This window comes from Narcine bancroftii, chromosome 4 (genome assembly GCF_036971445.1).
Source record: "Narcine bancroftii isolate sNarBan1 chromosome 4, sNarBan1.hap1, whole genome shotgun sequence".
Lineage (NCBI taxonomy): Eukaryota > Metazoa > Chordata > Chondrichthyes > Torpediniformes > Narcinidae > Narcine > Narcine bancroftii.
In genome coordinates this window covers 317,155,268-317,175,037 of record NC_091472.1, presented here as the reverse complement: position 1 = coordinate 317,175,037, position 19,770 = coordinate 317,155,268, and the positions used below count along the sequence as shown (strand labels likewise).

At 48.9% G+C, this 19,770-nt stretch overlaps 1 protein-coding gene across 10 annotated transcripts in view; it reads right to left on the bottom strand.

Annotated features, from left to right (window-relative positions):
• Nucleotides 1-19,770, bottom strand: part of LOC138762308 (tensin-1-like) — a 182,173-nt gene that overhangs the window by 4,234 nt on the left and 158,169 nt on the right. For 7 of the 10 annotated variants that reach the window (XR_011356875.1, XR_011356873.1, XR_011356874.1 and 4 more), the window contains one exon: nt 14,766-14,804. Coding sequence is in view for 5 of the 10 variants with exons in the window: in XM_069936064.1 (XP_069792165.1) it covers nt 14,766-14,804 (39 nt within the window). In the remaining 5 variants the exon portion in view is untranslated. Of the gene's footprint in view, nt 1-4,995; nt 5,136-12,426; nt 12,652-14,765; nt 14,805-19,770 lie in introns of those variants that run through there. The other 3 variants (XM_069936062.1, XM_069936060.1, XR_011356877.1) reach the window with 2 other exon arrangements.

The window sequence follows — 19,770 nt, the reverse complement described above, 5'->3', positions numbered from 1 at the left end:
TAGAAGAGCAGGGGTGTGAGGTTGAGGCTCTAGAAGGCCCTGGGGAGACCCCAGTTGGAGGACTGTGAGCAGTTTTGGGGTCCTCGTTTAAGACATTGGGGAGGGTTCAGAGGAGGTTCATGGGCCTAATTCTGGAATGAAAGGGTTATCATGTTTGACAGCTCTTGGCCTGGACTCATTGCAAATGCAAAACAATGATGGGAATCTAATTTAAGCATAAAACATGGAACATTTTAGGGGTTTGAGGAGGGACAATAGAGGGGTTCTTTTTTTCCTTTCTATATATATTTATAATATTACGTAATAATTGTAGTTTCTTTTGTGCTTTTAAAATTTATCAATAAAATGTTTAAAAATGCATGCAACACAGTACAGGCCTTTCAGCCCATGATGTCATGCTGACCTATGTATTCTCACTAAAATTTAAAAAAACTAAACCCTCCCTACTCCGTAACCCTCTAATGTTCTTCCATCCATGTTCTTGTCTAAGAGTCTCTTAAATGCCCCTAATGTTCCAGCCTCCACCACCACCCCTGGCAAGGCATTCCAGGCCCCCACAACTCTCTGTGTAAAAAAACATACCCCTGATGCTTCCCCTAAACTTCCCTCCCTTCACTTTGCACAGATTGGACAAACATTTCAAATTTTGAAAGACGTGGACAGAGTAGATGTAGAAAGGTTGTTCCCCAGGTGGGAGAGTCCAGGACAAGAGGGCACCACTTCAGGATTGAAGGGCATCCACTTAGAACAGAGATGGGGAGAAATTTCTTCAGCCAGAGGGTGGTGAATCTGTGGAATTTGTTGCCTCGGGTGGTTGTGGAGGCCGGGTCATTGGGTGTATTTAAGGCAGAGATTGATCGATTCTTGATTAGCCAGGGCATCAAAGGTTATGGGGAGGAAGGCCAGGCAGTGGGGCTGAGTGGAGGAATGGACCAACTCATGAAGAAATGGTGGGGAAAGACTTGATGGGCTGAATGGTCTATTTCTCTTCCTACGTCTTATAGTGCTATGGTCAGTGGTGACCCCCAGGATGTTGGTGGGAGGGTTAGGGAGTTGGCAACACCACTAATCACCCAGCTGACACAGACACATCCATCAGCTCTCAGTCTGGTCTGAGACTTCAGCAGCGGGGACCCAGTGACCTTTTCCAGACTGTGGGGAGGAGGTGAAGAGAGTGCGAGCTTCGTTCAAGATTGGTGAAATGGCGCGGCGTTGATTGGGGAGTAACGTGTGCCATGGATACACAGGCAATCACTGTGGGCGTGGGAGCTTCGAGACTGTCAGGAGATGAGGGTCTGAGTCACAGGGAAGTCTGAATGAGCAAGTGGAGAATCTCATGGTTGTTACGCAGACAGTAACTCGTGATCTGGGATTCATTCCCCAAGGGGCAGGGCTATTTGTCATCTTTCCCTTTGGGGTCAACTTCTCTTTATCCCTCCAGTCTAATCTGCTAAAACGGATGCAGCCTCATTGAAATCCAATTAAGCACTCGGGGAATATAATGAGAGCAGGACGAGACCATTCAGCCCCTCATTCGTGCTGTTCCCTTCAACAGGGTCATGCCTTGTATGTGGGCACTAATGCATTTTCCTGCACCATGAGGCTCCCAGAGGCAGATGCCTTGCTTGGGTGGGCCTCAGGAATTCCTGCCTGCCCGCAGACTTAGTGGAGCACCAATTGGTCCTGGGCAGCTGTTCCCCCAGACAGCAAACATCTGCCTCTGCAGGCGGAGCATGAGGAGGAGCGTGGACGCAAGGTTCCGGAACTCGTACTAGGCAACAGTGATCTCACACCTTTAGAAGAGGAGCTATTTCTCGAATGGCCCTGCAAGTTCCACATCAATCCTTCCTCCGGTTCGAACTTGCACTTGGCAGCAAGACGGGGCCTCAAGAATGCGCATAGACCTCAGACTCAGAAGAGTTGAGTCATTGTCCCCTGGGTTTGAATGGCCCCTCCCCACCACTTATCACTCACATCTGGTCTGGTTTAGGAGACTTGCCCGGATACTCCATCCATCCACTTTAAAATGCAAACTGTACATAGACTTCTCCTGAGTGGGGAGGTGTGGGCTGCCTTCTGCTCCCTGCCACAGTCCTAACAATGTTACGGCTGCCTGCAGCTCCCCTGGTAAACACTAGGGCTTTCAAAGCAACCTTCGGCCAGTATTAATATAGAACCCAGAACACTTCAGCACAGTACAGGCCTTTTGACTCTTCATGTTCTCCCAAACCAATCCATATTTTCTTTAAAAAATGTTCTAAACCTTCCCTACCCCATAACTTTCTATTCTTCCTCCATCCATGTCCCTATCTAAGAGTCTCTTAAATGCCCCCAATGTTCCAGCCTTCACCACCACCCCTGGCAAGGAATTCCAGACCCCCACAACTCTCTGTGCAAAATAAAGTACCCCTGACATCTCCCTTAAACTTCCCTCCCTTCACTTTGTACACATCCCCTGGTGTTTGCTGATCCTGCCCTGGCAAACAGGTGCTGGCCGTCTCAGAATCTTGTCGACCTCAATCAAGTCTCCTCTCATCCTTCTACGCTCCAAAGAGAAAATTCCCAGCTCTACTAACCTTGCCTCATAAGACTTATTTCGCAATCCAGGACACGTCCTGGTGATCTCCTCTGCACCATCTCCGTAGCTTCTAGTCAAAGCTCGGCTGTGTGGAGTTGGCATGTTCTCCACGTGACGGCGTGTGTTTCCTTCAGGTGCTCTAGTTTATTCCCACATTCCACAGAGGTCTCAACAGGACACAGAACCATAGAACATTACAGCAGAGAAAAAAAGCCCTTCGTCCCTTCTAGTCTGCCAAACTATTTTTCTGCCTGGTCCCACTGACCTGCACCCAGTCCATAGCCCTCCAAATCCCTCCCATCCATGTACCTGTCCAATCTTTTCTTAAATGTTAAAATTGATCCCGCATTCACCACTTCAGCTGGCAGCTCGTTCCACACCCCCACCACCCTCTGTGTGAAGTTCCTCCTAACATTCCAGTCTGAAAACTGACCCTCCATATCACCCTCTCTCCTTCCTCTGAGTCTACTCTCTATATACAATGGATCAGCTCATCCCTTGTGATCTGACCTTCTGGATCAATGTGGGACCTTGATAAAGGCATTTCTCAAGTCCACGTCGGGAACTTCTACCACTCTTACCTCAGCAATATTCTTGGTCACCTCTTCAAAACACTCAATCAGATTTGTGAGGCAAGTTTCCATGCATCAAGCCACGCCGATTATCCCCAATTGGTGCTACCTTTCCGAATGCAGGTAGATCCCATCTCTTGGAATCCCCTCTGGCAACCTTCCCACCACTGGTGTTCGGGTCACTGGCCTGTAGTTGCCTGAAATGTTTCTAAGTTTTCTGACACTGAGCTAGGGGACAGTGGGAGCAGTGAAGAAGATTCCAAGAGGGTGCAGGATGACTTGGACAGATTAGGAGCGTTTTTCAAAAGTGCAGCAGATGCAGATTAATGATGATAAATGTGAGGCCCTCCCCTGTGCTGACAGTAACAGGCAGGCAGATTATCATCTCAATGGTGAAGTGGGGGGGGCAACGAGACGTGGGGATCCCGGGGCATCAGTTAATGAAGTGAAGGGTGGGTCACACGTACAGCAGGAGGGGAAGACCTGGGGGTGATGGGGCATCAGTCAATGAAGGGTGGGTCGCACATACAGCAGGTGGGGAAGACCTGGAGGTAACGGGGCATCAGTCAGTGAAGGGTGGGTCACAGGTACAGCAGGTGGGGAAGACCTGGGGGTGATGGGGCATCAGTCAGTGAAGGGTGGGTCACACATACAGCAGGAGGGGAAGACCTGGGGGTGATGGGGCATCAGTCAGTGAAGGGTGGGTCACATGTACAGCAGGTGGGGAAGGCCTGGAGGTGACGGGGCATCAGTCAGTGAAGTGTGGGTCACAGGTACAGCAGGTGGGGAAGACCTGGGGGTGATGGGGCATCAGTCAGTGAAGGGTGGGTCACACATACAGCAGGAGGGGAAGACTTGGGGGTGATGGGGCATCAGTCAGTGAAGGGTGGGTCACACATACAGCAGGAGGGGAAGACCTGGGGGTGATGGGGCATCAGTCAGTGAAGGGTGGGTCACATGTACAGCAGGTGGGGAAGGCCTGGAGGTGACGGGGCATCAGTCAGTGAAGTGTGGGTCACAGGTACAGCAGGTGGGGAAGACCTGGGGGTGATGGGGCATCAGTCAGTGAAGGGTGGGTCACACGTACAGCAGGTGGGGAAGAAAGCAAAAAGTGTGTTGGCCTTTATTGTGAGAGGTTTTGAATGTAGATGCAGTTGTGAGGCCTCACCTGGGGTGTTGTGGACAGTTTTGGCCTCTTAATCTGAGGAAGGACATTCTTGCATAGAGGGAGTCCAGTTAAGGTTCACCAGGCTGATCTCTGGGATGGCAGGACTGACAGATGAAGCGAAACAGGATAGACCAGGGTTACAGAGATTTAGAAAACTGAGAGGGGATCTCATTGAAACGAATACAATTCTGAGAAGACTGGACAGGTTAGAAGAATGTTCCAGATGTTGGGGAAGTCCAATACAAGAGAGTCACAGTCTAAGGAGAAGGGCAAGAAATTTGGGACTGAGATGAGGAGAAACCTCTTCAGTCAGAGAGGTGTGAGCTTGTGGAACTTTGTCCCACAGAGAATTGTTGAGGCTGGGTCATTAGAAGGGCCCTCAACACTGAAAGGCCCAAGGGGTGTGGAGAAAGCAGGTATAGGGACTGAGGACATATGATCAGTCATGGAGTGAAACACGAAAGTCTGTGGACATGATGGTGTTGTACAGGCTCGATGGGCAGAGTGGCCTTCTCCTGCTTCGATTTTTTTTATGATTCTATATTTCAATTATTCCCTAGCTTGTCCAAACAGCCCTTCTTGAATATACTGCCGCCTTGAACATGTTCACAATCTGTTGTCCCCACTGTTTGAGGAAGAGAGTTCCTTGACTCAACATCCTCTGAGAAAAATATCACCTTATCTGTGTTAAACAGCTGGCCATGCAAACAGTTTGAGATCCACCAGAGGCTCTGTCCGCTCCACATCCCTCCCTTCAGGACCTTTGATTGAAGTTTCTCTGCCAGTCGACAGAGTAGATGCAGAAAATTTGTTTCCCCTGGTGGGAGAGTCAAGGACAAGAGGGCACAACTTCAGGATTGGAACAGAGATGTAGGGGAATTTCTTCAGGCAGAGGGCGGGGAATCTGTGGATTTGTTGCCATGGGCAGTTGTGGAGGTCGGGTCATTGGGTGTATTTAAGGCAGAGATTGATATGTTCTTGATTAGCCAGGACATCAAAGGTTATTGGGAGGCCGGGCAGAGGGGATGAGTGGGGAAATGGATTAGCTCATGATTGAATGGTGGAGTAGACTCAATGGGCTGAATGGCCTATTTCTGCTCCTATGTCTTATGGTTGATAGGATAGTTAAGAAGGCCGAGGGGAGGCTGGGATTAATAGGGGGATTGAGTTCAGGAGTTGAGAGATCATGTTGCAACTCTACAAATCTCTGGTGAGACCCCACTTGGAGCATTGTGTTCAGTTCTGGTCACCTCATTATAGGAAGGATGTGGAAGCTGTGGAGAGGGGGCAGAGGAGATTCAACAGGATGTTGCCTGGATTGGGAAACAAATCTCATGAGGCCAGGTTAGCAGAGCTGGGACTTTTCTCTTTGGAGCATAAAAGGATGAGAGGAGACTTGGTAGAGGTCGACAAGATTCTGAGAGGCAGAGATAGGGTGGACGGCCAGCACCTGTTTCTCAGCGCAAGATCAGCAAACTCCAGAGGACATGTGTACAAAGTGAAGGGAGGGAAATTTAGGGGAGACGTCAGGGGGTAGGTGTTTTTTTACACAGAGAGATGTGGGGGCCTGGAATGCCTTGTTTGGGGTGGTGGTGGAGGCTGGCACATGGATGGAAGAAAAATAAAGGGTTACAGGGTAGGGAGGGTTGGTGTTTTTTTAAGGAATATATGGGTTGGCATTGAGGGCCGAAGACCTGTGCTGTAGTGTTGTACGTTCTATGGTCTTGCGTCGAGGTGCTTTGACAGAGTGAGATGAGCTACTGCTGTTGACTTGGTTGGATGAGCCCGTCAGTTCTGTCTCTTTGTAACCCAAAGTTCACTGTTTGACCTACTGAGTTTCTCCAGCATTTTGTGTTTTTACTTCAACGACAGGGTCTGCAGACTTCCGTCTTTTACTTCTTAACCTATTAAACCTGTCTGTCCTTGGAATTGGGATGAAGCCAAAGCACCCGGAGGAGGTCCATGCACAGGGAGCGGATTTGAACCTGACTGCTGGGGCTGTAACCCGAGTCACTAACCTTGCCCCCATTTTTTTTTTCATTGTTACGCGAGTTGTACTCTCGCTTTTTGACATGAATGGATGTTAGAGCTGGACCCTTTAGGAAGAATCCTTCTCACTGTCCCAGGAATAATGTGACAAGTGAGGGGTACAGCTTAAGGCACCTTATGTGGAGAGGGTTCAGAGAAGATTTACTAGAATGATCCCAGGAATGAAAGAGTTGGCAGATGAGGAAAAATTGTCGACACTTGGACTGTTCTCATGGGAGTATAGAAGGATGGGAGTGAGCTTCATAGAGAAATTACGAATGTTGCAAGGCCTGGACAGAGTAGATGTGGCAAAGATGTTCCCCGTGGTCGGGGAATCTAAGACAAGAGGGCACAATATCAGGGTAAAGGGCGTCAATTTAAAACGGAGGTGAGGAAAAATGACTTTATTCAGAAGGTCGTAAGTCTGTGGAACTTGTTGCCACGGGCGGCTGTGGACGTGAGATCGTTGGGTGTGTTTAAGGCAGAGATTGACAGGTATTTGATCAGTCAGGGCATCAAGGGTTATGGGGAAAAGGCCAGGGAGTGGGGTGATAAGAAATAAGCTTATGATTAAATGGCAGAGCAGGCCCGATAGGCTGATTGGCCTCCTTCTGCTCTTATATCTTGTGATGAACTTGAACTGAAGGGGCTCTTGGACTGGACTTTGTCTGATGTGTGGGCAGGTAACGGCGTGCCAGGAGATTGAACCGAGGCTGGCAGTGGGCTCATGCAGAGAGACAGACGGTCCCCAGGCCTGGATTCTCCCACAAACAGGGAGGGTAAAGGGTTTTCTGCGATGATCAAAAGAGATGTTGGAAACTGGGCTGTTGGGAGGGTCCATGGTCTGACTGAATGAGCCACAGCTGGCGGGTTGTGCGTTCCAGGGGCAGCATGGTCCATGGGTGGTCCAGGGCAACAGAGCAACCACCTGCAGAGAGCTGGAGACGGGAAGCAGTCCCCACTGTGGACTCAGATGGTGCAAGGCTCAGGTGAAGCAATGGGACTTCTCTGGAATGTGACCTTGCCCATCAGAACCCATGGGGAAGCCCCACCCAGGGCTTGGTCATGAGGGCAGTTCGATCCGCGCAGAGGAGGTTTGGGAATGCTGCCAGGTGCCCTGAGGCCCCTGGGGCTGGCTCAGTGTGGATGGTGAGAGGGGCAGGAGGAGGAGGAGGGAGGGGGAAGATGGAGGAGGAAGGAGGGTGGAGGGGGAGGAGAAGGAGGGAGAGGGAGGAGGAGGATGAGGGAGGAGGAGGACAAAGGGGAGGGGAAGGAGGGAGGAAGAGAATGAGGGGGAGAAGTAGGATGAGGGGAGGGGAAGGAGGAGGGAGGGGAGGAGAAGGAGGAGGAGGATGAGGAGAGAGGATGATGGAGGAGGGATGAGGGGAAGGGAAAGGAGGGAGGAGGACGAGGGGAAGGGAAAGGAGGGAGGAGGATGAGGGGGAGGGAAAGGAGGGAGGAGGAGGATGAGGGGGAGAAGGAAGGAGGATGAGGGGAGGGAGGGGAAGGAGGGAGGAGGAGATGAGTGGAGGAGAAGGAGGGAGGAGGAGATGAGTGGGGGAGGAGGAGGAGGGGAGGAGGAGGAGGAGAGGGGAGGAGGAGGACGAGGGGAGGAGAAGGAGGAGGGAGGAGGAGGACAAGAGGGGAGGAGGAGGTCGAGGGAAGGAGAAGGAGGAGGGAGGAGGACGAAAGGGGAGGAGGAGGACGAGGGGGAGGAGAAGGAGGGAGGAGGAAGATTAAGGGGAGGGGAAGAAGGGAGGAGGATGAGGGGAGGGAAGGGAGGAGGAGAATTAAGGAGGGGAAGGAGGGAGGAGAAGGATGAGAGGAGGGGAAGGAGGAGGAGAATTGGGGAGGGGAAGGAGGGAGGTGGAGGATGAGGGGAAGGAGGAGGATGAGGGGGAGGAGAAGGAGGGAGGAGGAGAAGGAGGACGAGGGGAGGTGGAGGACGAGGGGGAGGAGTAGGGGGTAGGAATAGAAAGAGTAAAAGAGTCAACTATTATTTGGATGGGGAGAAATTTGAAAACTCGGAGTTGCACAGGGTCTGGGTGTCCTCGCACAGGTCAACGTCCAGGTGGAGTTGGTGGTGAAAGAGGTGAATGCTCTGTTGGCATTCATATCTAATTTTTATATTAATTTTGAAACCACAATATGAATTACATTGCACAGAATTCTAAAATTATATTAAAAATTTCCACATGGCATATATATAAAAAAGAAAAGAGTCCCCCCCCTCCACCCAGCTCTCCCCCCCCCACCCAACCCAGTACCCCCCACCCACCTCCCCCTACCAAAACCCTTGTTAAAAGAGAAGTGGAGAATACCCAGGGGATGAATATTATTTTGATTGGAGGTGACCCAGAAGTGGGGCCTTCAGAGAGCGTTAAACGTTTTGTAAATAAGGGCACCATATATTCCAGAACAGATGAAATTTATTTCACAGACTAAAAAACACTATCCAACTGTGAAGTTCTGCGAGCCATCTTTCCAGGCCTAAATCTATTTCTCACTTCCATGACATTGCTCTACATTTCCTAGAAACTGCTGAAGCAATTCACACAAATTCAATCTGTTAAATATTTAAATTTAATTTTCCCCTCATAACCTTGATATCACCCAATAAAAATAACATCGGGTCCTGTGGGAACTTGACCCCCGTAATTCTATCCAAAAAGTTACCTACCTCTAGCCGAAAATGTCTAACTCTAGGGCACTGCCAAGTGGAATGCAAGAAATTTCCAACCTCACATCTGCACTGAAGACATAAATCTGAAATAGCTGAGTTTAATCTATTTAATTTTGATCTAACTGATGTACAAAATTCTATTGGACTAACCTATAACTTACATTTACAAATTTTGGTCAGTTGGCATTCATTTCTAGAGGGATAAGGTTACAAGATCAGGGATGTGATGTTGAGGCTTTATAAGGCCCTGGTGAGGATTCACCTGGAGTGCGGGTTACGGTTTATTTTAGAAAGAATGTGCTGGCATTGGAGAGGGTTCAGAGAAGATTCACGAGAATGATTCCTGTATTGAGGGGATTAGCATGTGAGGAACGTTTGATGGCTCTTGGACTGGACTCGTTGGAGTTCAGAAGAATGAGGGGGGACAATAGAAACATTTTGAATGTGGAAAGGCCTGAACTGAGTAGATGTGCTGAAGGTGTTTCGCATGGTGGGGGAGTCTAGGACAAGATTGCACAAAGTCAGGATTGAAGGGCGCCCATTTGAAACAGAGTCGTGGAGGAATTTCTTCAGCCAGAGGGCGGGAAATCTGTGGAATTTGTTGTTACGGGCAGCTGTCGAGGCCGGGTCATTGGGTGTATTGAAGACAGAAATTGGGGTTAGGAATAGTCAAGGTATTAAAGGTTATAGGTTAGTGGGGCTGTGTGGGATAACAGATCAGCTCATGATGACATGATGGACCGAATGGCCTACCTCTGCTCCTATGTCTTATGGTCAAGTGCATCCAATGACCCGGCCTCCACAACTGCCTGTGGCAACATATTCCACAGATTTCCGGCCCTCTGGCTGAAGAAATTCCTCCCCATCTCTGTTCTAAGTGGATGCCCTTCAATCCTGAAGTGGTGCCCTCTTGTCCTGGACTCTCCCACCTGGGGAACAACCTTTCTACATTGTGGAGAGTATTGTGTGAAACAAAGTCTGCGAGAAGATGGAATGCCGCAAGAATGATTTAAATATGTAGGATTTATGACTGGATTCTTGGGAATATATTGGAAAGTGTGCATAATTGGAATAATTACAAGAGTTTAGTGGGTGGTCTGTGTTCAATGTGGGATTGGAATTGATGTTTAGAAATGTAACGCACTGTATTATGATTAGGTGTAACCTAGGCAACAATGCTATGAAGTCCAATGGAAGAACAGGGAGAGCAGCTGACTCACACCACAGCTCCAGTGAGTCAGGTTTAATCTCTGACGTCTGCTGCTGTCTGCGTGGAGTTTGCAGGCTCACCCTGTGTCCCAGATTTTCCTTCCATGTCATGTGCGTGCATGACCGAATGCGTGGGGGGAGTTGAAGGGAATGTGGGGAGAGAAAACAGGGTCAGAGTAGATGGGTGTGTGTGTGTGGTCAGCACGGACTCGTGTGCTGAAGAGCCTGTTGCCACACAGTGTATTTCTGTGGCTAATGAGCTGTGGGGAATCCGTACAGGGAATATGGAACTGCAAAACTCTCTGCCTCGTTTCGATTCTGCAGTTGAAATGAGAAGATTTGAAAATGACTCATGTTTTATGTTTAGCTCAACAGATGTTCATGAATGTGGTTTTGTAAATGGTCATTTGAATAAATTTATCCGCCGTGTAAGGAATCATATAGGTGCAGAGGAGATTTAGCAGGATGTTGCTTGGATTGGAGAATGTGCTTACGAAGCAATGTTGGCAGGGCTGGGGTTTTTCTCCTTGGAGCGTAGAAGGATCAGAGGAGACTTGACAGAGCTCGACAAGATTCTGAGAGGCATAGACAGCGGCAATGGCCAGCACCTGTTTCCCAGGGTAGGATCAGCAAACACCAGAGGACGTGGGTACAAAGTGAAGGGAGGGAAGTTTAGGGGAGACGTCAGGGGTATGTGTTTTTACACAGAGAGTTGTGGGGGCCTGGAATGCCTTGCCGGGGGTGGTGGTGGAGGCTGAAACAATGGGGACATTTAAAAGTCTCTTAGACATACAGATGTAAGAAAAATAGTTACGGGTGTGAAGGAGGGAAGGGTTAGATTGTTAAATGGGTTTATATGGGTTGGCACCACATCGTGGGCTGAAGGGCCTGTTCCATGTTAGATCACTAGACCTAAGAGTAGAAATAGACCATTCAGCCCATCAAGTCTGCCCTGCCATTTCATTATGAGCTGATCCATTTCCTCACTCACTCCCCCTGCCCGGCCTTCTCCCCATAACCTTTGATGCCCTGGCTAATCAAGAACCTATCAATCTCTGCCTTAAATACACCCAAAGACCCAGCTTCCACAACCACCTGTGGCAACAAATTCGACAGATTCACCATCCTTTGGCTGAAGAAATTCCTCCCCATCTCTGTTCTAAATGGACACCCTTTAATCCTGAAGTTGTGGCCTTCTGTTCTAGACTCTCCCTTCGTGGGAAACAACCTTTCTACATCCACTCTATCCATGCCTTTCAACGTTCAAAATGTTTGAATGAGATTCCCCCCCCATTCTCCTAAATTCCAATGAGTCCAGGCCAAGAGCCGTCAAACACCTTTCATTCCCGGAATCATCCTTGTGAACCTCCTCTGAACCCTCTCCAACATCAGGCCATCCTTTCATAAACGAGGAGTCCAAAACTGCTCACAATCTCCACATGAGGTCTCACCAGGGCCTTATAAACCTCAACATCATGTCCCTGCTCTTCTATTCGGATGTGATGGGCCGATTGGCCTACTTTTTGCTGCTATAACTGATTTTAAATACACCCAATGACCCGGCCTCCACAACCACCTGTGGTGACATATTCCACAGATTCCCTCCCCTCTGGCTGAAGAAATTCCTCCACATCTCTGTTCTAAGTGGGCGTCCTTCAACCCTGAAGTGGTGCCCTCTTGTCCTAGACTCTCCCACCGTGGGGATCAACCTGCTCTACCTCTATCTTACTACAGGAGCAATGGTTACAACTGGGGTGAGATAGCAAGGAGGGTTTTGCAGGAAGAGCAAGAAGATTATTATTGAGGAAAGAAGGTGGAGGGCAGATTATTTGAAGATGGGCCGTTATTCCAGGGAAGAGATATTTATTCCAGAAGGAACACAAAATCTGCAGATCCCAGAATATGGAGCAAACAAAAATTTGCTGAAGGAAGTCAGCTGGTCAGACGAGAACCAGTTCTATCCATGGACGCTGCATGGCCTGCTGAGTTTCTCCAGACATTGATGGTATTCGGGGAGTTGGGCACATCGTAACAGGGCAGGGTGAGGTATTGCTGGGCTGGCCAGTGTTTGGGGTGTGGTGTGGTGAATGGGGAGTGCTGAGACTGACAGAATTAGGCACCTTTAGGGGACAGCAGGATTTGCTGGAACCCTGCAGAGAGAATCCGTCTCAGAGAGTTGCGCACTGACCTCTTGCTCTCAACTTGGTTCCTGCAGCCTGTGAGTCAGTCACTCCAGGTTCCTCCCAGCTGCATTGGTTCTGCAGTCAACATCGAGTCAGCTCGCGGAGAACTCTGACCTCCTTCTCCCCACGCCCTACACGTCCCTGATCCAACCCTTTCTCAGGAAGCGGCTTCTGATTAAATGTGGATCCCGTCCAGGCTGTGACCACACCCTGTGTCTCACAGCGAGTTCCGACCAACAGGGTGAGGGAGAGAAAGGTCAGGCATCAAACACCCCCTCACAGAGGAGCCAAGTGCAGGCAAAGGCTCAGACACTGGACACCAAACCATCCAGGGGCCAGTGGCCAGATAGGATCAGAGAGATTATTCAATACACTCCTAGTATGAGAGACCTGTCCACTGACTCAAACTGGATCAGTGTTTATACAGGGGGAGTCACTGAGTAACGGTACAGGGTCAGTGTTTATACAGGGGGGGGTTACTCCCACCTGTACTGGGTAACAGTACAGGGTCCTTGTATATTTGGTCAGGATCGGGCTGTATTTGTGTTTAAGATTCGTGTGTAACGTTTATGATGTGGGGTGAGAGATGAGGAGACCATCCTTGTGGGAAGAAGACCCTCGTCATCCCCACGTGCAGCCTCGTAACATTTCTCTTCCAGAAGGTGTTCGCCCAGATTTGAGATTGGGGAAAACCGTGTGAGATTGAAGCTATAATCAAACTGGTTCCTGGATGGAGACCCAGAGTTGGAGGCTCTCCAGATCCATAAGACCAAAAGCAAATCGAGCAGGTTGGCTATTCAGCCCATCGAGCCTACCTCACCATATGAGCTGATCCATTTCCCCACTCAGCCCCACTGCCCCCGGCCTTCTCACCTTTACCTTTGATGCCCTGGCCAATCAGAAACTTGTTGATCCCTCCCTTAAATCATCACTGAATTGGAGGTCATGAGTTATTGGGAGAGGTGGGATGGATCGCAATTATTTACCCCGGAACAAAGTTGGCTGAGGGAGGTCCACCAGATCGTTGCCATGGGAGCGGTATCAAGAAGACACAGGCTTCAGGGGAAAGAAACGAGGTTACAGGGGATCTGATAGGTATCTGGACCAGAGGGAGTGGTGGGGTCCGATACAGACAATGTTCACAAGAGGCATTTAGGTAGTCACGAAGCAGAAAGGAAATTGCGAAGGGGAGACTTTGCCCAACAGTGGGGACACAGGTGGACATGGTGGGGAAGGGGAAAATGCTGGCCTTCATTAATCAGGTTACTGAGAGGAGCTGGGTCACCATGTTACATCTGTGCATGACATTGGTGGGACTGCACTTGGAACCCATCCCCTTCCTTCAGGAAGGACGTCATTGAATTGGGAAAAGTGCAGAAAAGATTCATGAAGATCAGAGGTTAGTGCAACGCTGTTTCAACACCAGCGACTGGGGTCCGGCGCTGTCTGTAAGGAGTTTGTATATTCTCCCTGTGTCTGCGTGGGTTTCCTCCCACCTGTCAAAACGTACAGGGGTTGTAGGTCAATTGGATGTAATCGGGTGACACGGGCTCTTAGGCCGGAAGGGCCTGTTGTTACCCTGTCTAAATTTAAAGATGTTAGCAAGACAGGAGAGGATTGAGTTACGAGGAGGACGTGAACGGTCCAGAAGTGTCAGAGACTGAGGGGTGGGCTTGTAGAGGCCTACATCACGAGAGGGACAGGTCTATTGAATGGTCACAGTCTTTCTTTCCAGGGGAAGGAGTCCAAAATGAGAGAGGAGAGACAAGAGGGGAGAGATTTAAAAAAGACCTGAGGGGTACCTTCTTCACACAGACTGTGGTGGATATGTGGAACGAGCAGCCACAGTTACTCGAGGCAGGGGCAATTGCACTGTTTAAAAGACATTAGTATACGGATCATGGAGGGTATTGTGGCTTCTCCGTCTGGAACCTGGTTGGAGTGCGGATCATGGAGGGTCACGTGGCCTCTCTGGAACCTGGTGGGAATGGAGATCATAGAGGGTCACGTGACTTCTCCTTCTGGAACCTGGTGGGAGTGGGGATCGTGGAGGGTTATGTGACCTCTCCGTCTGAAACCTGGTGGGAGTGGGGTTAGTGGAGGGTCACATGACCTTTCCATCCAGAACCTGTGAGATGTTACATCACCTGCCCATCAAGGCTGGACTCTGACCACCCATGAATGCACACCTGACCATTGGCCTTGACGTGAAGCCTTGGAAAGGGTACAGAAGAGATTGAAATGAATTTAGCTGTGAGCATTCCTCCATAACTGAGTGAACGTTCATCAGTTTACTCCCAGGGAACATGGTCAGCACTGACACACCACGGGAAGGCCAACTTACCAGCTCATAGCTCACCGGCGAAGTACACAAGGTGGTGACCTGCAAGGAAAGAGAGATGAGAGGTGAGGGGGAGGGGGGGAGGAATGGGTGAACTCATTGACTGGTCTCCTTTCCCTCAGCTCTGTGTTCACAGGTCCAACCCCCTCCCCAATTAATTCTCATATTTCCTCCCATCCATATCGTATTAACATCCTTTTGTCTGTTGGTCCGTACTCCTCCCCCTGCCCATTCATCCCTTCTCCCCAGCCTTTTAATTCAGGTGCTTGCCTACTATTTACTCACAGAACATAAAACACTACAGCACAGTAAAGGCCCTTCAGCCCTCGATCTTGTGCTGACCCATATATTCCTTTTAAAAAAGTACTAAATCCTCCTACTCCGTAACCCTCTATTTTTCTTCCATCCATATGCGTGTCTAAGAGTCTCTTAAATGCCCCTAATGTTCCAGCCTCCACCACCACCCCTGTCAAGGCATTCCAGGCACCCACAACTCTCTGTGTAAAAAACACTTCCCCCTGACGTTTCCCCTAAACTTCGTACACACGTCCTCTGGTGTTTGCTGATCCTGCCCTAGGAAACAGCCCTAGGCTGTCCACCCTATCTATGCCTCTCAGAATCTTGTCGACCTCTATCAAGTCTCCTCTCATCCTTCTACACTCCAGAGTGAAAAGTCCAAGCTCTGCTAACCTTGCCCCATGAGACTTGTTTCCCAATCCAGGCAACATCCTGGTGAATCTCCTCTGCCCCCTCTCCACAGCTTCCACATCCTTCCTATAATGCGGTGATCAGAACTGAAAACAACAAGTGTGGTCTCACCAGAGATTGGAACTCAATCCCCCCTATTAATGAAGCCCAGCATCCCATAGACCTTCTTAACTATCCTATCAACCTGTGCGGTGACCTTGAGGGATGTATGGATTTGGACCCCAAGGTCCCTCTGTTCATCCACACTCTTAAGTAACCGACCATTAATCCTGTTCTCAGCCTTCTGGTTTGTCCTTCCAAAATGCATCACCTCACACTTATCCGGATTGAACCCCATCTTCCCCTTTTCTGCCCAACTCTGCATCCTGCCTATATCCTCTTGTAACCTTCGACAACCTTCAGCTCCATCCACAACTCCTCCAATCTTTGTATCATCCACAAACTTTCTGACCCATCCTTCCGCCTCTTCATCCAGGTCATTTATAAAAATCACAAATTGCAGGGGTCCCAGAACAGATCCCTGCGACCCCTCCAGTAGTCACCGACCTCCAGGCAGAATCTCTGCTTGGGGAAGGGCTCAAGACCGAACGGCATTAATATATATCTTTATGTCCTATGGACGCTGTGAGTCCAGCTGAGTTCTTCCAGCATTTCTGTGAGTTTTTCTGACAGTGACCATGGAGATTGATGTAGGCACACTTAAGTATTGCTTTTTATTTACGCTAACAATATGGGGTTGAACCCTTCATTGAGGTATATGATATTTCTCGTATAGACACAGCAAGTCTGTGTTTCCACTACAATCACAGAGCCTGCAGCCTTTCATGTTTCAGTGCACTCTTTGATCAGCGCCCCCTTCCCAGCGCCCCTCTGGGGTCCCTAGGCATGCAATCCTTTCCGGGATGGATATGTGCTCCTAGGCACTGCAAGTAAAAGGCAGCTCACCTTTACCTGAAAAGTCGTTGAGTGGGTACCTTGCTATACGCTTGCTGGTAACAACACCAGCAGTTCCTGTTCATCCCTCTGCCCTAACCTGAGTTCGCCGGGAAGAGGGGAGATTGAGTCGCCTGGGATTATCAAAGTTCAGATTTATTGTCAGAGAACATACATGACATCACATACAACCTTGAGACTCCTTTTTCCTGCATGCAGGCAGAATCACCACTTGGTGGTGCAAAAAATTGAATTTAAGTAAATACATACACGTGTTAAAAAATAAAGAAATGTAAACAAACTGACTGTGCAATACAGAGGAAAAAAATCAATAAAGTGGACAAGTCAGAGCCCTTAAAGAAGTCCCTGATTGAGTTTGAGGTTGAGGAGTCTGATGGTGGAGGGGGAGCAACTGTTCCTGAACCTGGTGGGTGCAAGTCTTGTGGCACGAGACCTCTTTCCTGATCGCAGCAGCGAGAACAGAGCGGGTGCTGGGTGTTGTGGATCCTTGATGATCGCTGCTGCTCTCCGACGGCAGTGTTCCCCGTAGATGTTCTCGATGGTGGGGAGGGTTTTGCCTGTGATGCCGTGGGCTGTGTCCACTAAATTTTGTAGGGGTTTATGCTCAGGGGTGCAGCCGGTCAGCACACTTTCCACCACACCTCTGTAGAAATTTTCCAGGATTTCTGGTGTCATATCAAGCCTCCACAAACTCCCGAGGAAGTCGAGGCGCTGATGAGCTTTCTTCATGATGCCATTAGTATTTAGGTCCAGGAAAGATCCTCCGAGATAGAGACTCCCAAAGAACTTAAACGTGCTCACTCTCTCCACCTCTGATCCCCCAATAATCACTGGATCGTAAACCTCTGGTTTTCCTTTCCTGACGTCAACAATCAGCTCCTTGGTTTGGGTGATGTTGAGTGTGGTTGTTGTTGTAGCATTCAGCCACGTTTTCAATCTCCCTCTTATTTGCTGACTGATCCCCTTCCTTTATACAACCCACCACCGTGGGATCGTCGGAAAATATGTAGATAATGTTATAGTTGTTCTGAGCTACACAGTTGTAGGTGTAAAGTGAGTCGAGCAGGGGATTAAGAACACAGCCCTTTGATGCTCAGTGTCATTGAACAATATAGCATTACAGCACAGAAATCAGGCCATTTGGCCCTTCTAGTCTGTGCCAAAATATTATTCTGCTCAATCCCACTGACCTGCACCCAGTCCATATCCCTCCATACCCCTCCCATCCATGTACCCGACCAAATTCTTCTTAAATGTTAAAATTGAGCCCACATTCACCACTTCAGCTGGCAGCTCATTCCACACCCCCACCACTCTGTGTGAAGAAGATCCTCCTCATGTTCCCCCTAAACTTTTCGTCTTTCACCCTAACCCATGTCCTCTGGTTTGTATCTCACCGACCCTCAGTGGAAAAAGCCGACCTACATTTACCCTGTCTGATCCCCTCATAATTTTAAATACCTTGATCAAATCTCCCCTCACTGTTCTACACTCCAGGCAATAAAGTCCTAACCTCTTTAACCTTTCCCTGTAACTCAGTCACTGAAGTTCAGGCAACTTCATAATAAATCTTCTCTGCACACTTTCAATTTTATTGATATCTTTCCTGTCGTTAGTGACCAAAACTGCACATAATTCTCCAAATTTGGCCTCACCAATGTCTTGTACAACTTTAACATCACATCCCAACTCCTGTACTTAATACTTTGATTTTATGAAGGCCAAGATGCCAAAAGCTCTTTTTACAACCCTGTCCACCTGTGACGCTACTTTCAGGGAATTATGTCTCTGTACCCCAGCTCACTCTGTTCTACCGCACTCCTCAGTGCCTGACCATTCACCATGCCTGTCCTACCTTGGTTTGTCCTTCCAAAACTCACACTTCTCTACATTAGCCTCTATCGGCCATTTTTCATCCCACTTAACCAGCTGGTCCAGATCCCTCTGGAAGCTTTGAAAAACCTTCCTCACTGTCCACAACGCCTCCAATCTTAGTGCCATCTGCAAACTTGCTGAACCAATTTCCCAAATTATTATCCAGATCATTGATATAAATGACAAACAACAATGATCCCAGCACCGATCCCTGAGGCACCTCTAGTCACAGGCCTCCATTCTGAGAAGCATCATCCACCACTACCCTCTGCCTTCTCCCATACGGCCAATTTCAAATTCAGTTTACAACCCCTCCATGGACACCTCGTCTCTGAACCTTCTGAACTAACCTCCCATGTGGGACCTTGTCAAAGGCCTCACTAAACTCCATGTAGACAACATCCACGGCCTTTCCGTCAACTTTCCTACTGATCTCTTTGGAAAAACTCGATAAGTTTAGTTAAACACCATCTACCACACACAAAGCCACGTTGACTGTCCCTAACCAGTCCATGGCTATCCAAATAATTGTATATCCAATCTCTTAGAACACATTCCAATAATTTACCCACTACAGGATCACCGGCCTATAATTTCTAGGGCTAGTTTTGGAGCCTTGAACCCTTCCCCTTCCTGTCACCCTATTCCATCTTTTTCCAGCATCCCATCATCTCAGCTTCTCCCCAGATCTCACCCCACCCTCCTTTAGTCAGTTGGACCAGTCAAAGCAAAATGGTTCAGCACAGACGAGAAAGGCCGAAGGGGCTGTTTCTGTGCTGTAAGGTTCTATGGTTCTACAATTGCAATCTCCCCTTCCTCATCTCAGTAAAGGTCCAGATCCAAATTGTCACTGACCATTTCTCTCCATGGACACTGCCTGACCCAGGACTGATTGTTTTCTGAAGCTTCCCCATTAGCCTTCCATATAACCGTAAAACAATTACAGTACGAAAACTGGCCATCTCGGCCCTTCAAGTCCGCACCAATTTAAGTGAACTCCACTAGTCCCACTTACCTTCTCCCTGTCCATAACCTTCCAGCCCCATCACATCCACGTACTCATCTAACATCTTCTTAAATGACAAAATTGACCCTGCCACAACTACCTCTTCTGGAAGGTCATTCCACTCAGCCACCACACTCTGAGTGAAGAAGCCCCCACTCATGTTATTTCTAAACCCTTGTCCCCTAACCCTTAACTTATGACCCATCATTCCAATCTCACCTACCCTCAATGGGAAAGAGCCTATTCACATCTAATCTATCTATCCCCCTCATAATTTTAAACACCTTTATCAAATTCCCTCTCAACCTTCTACGCTCTAATGGTACTAACCCACCAGATAGAGTGTCAGCACCAGGCAGTGCAGTGGTTAGACCGCTCCATACCCCCAGCAGCCACTCCCCCCATCCCGCCAGTAATTTGGAAGAGGGGAACGGACAGTGTGATGGGGGGAGCAGAGCTGTGAAT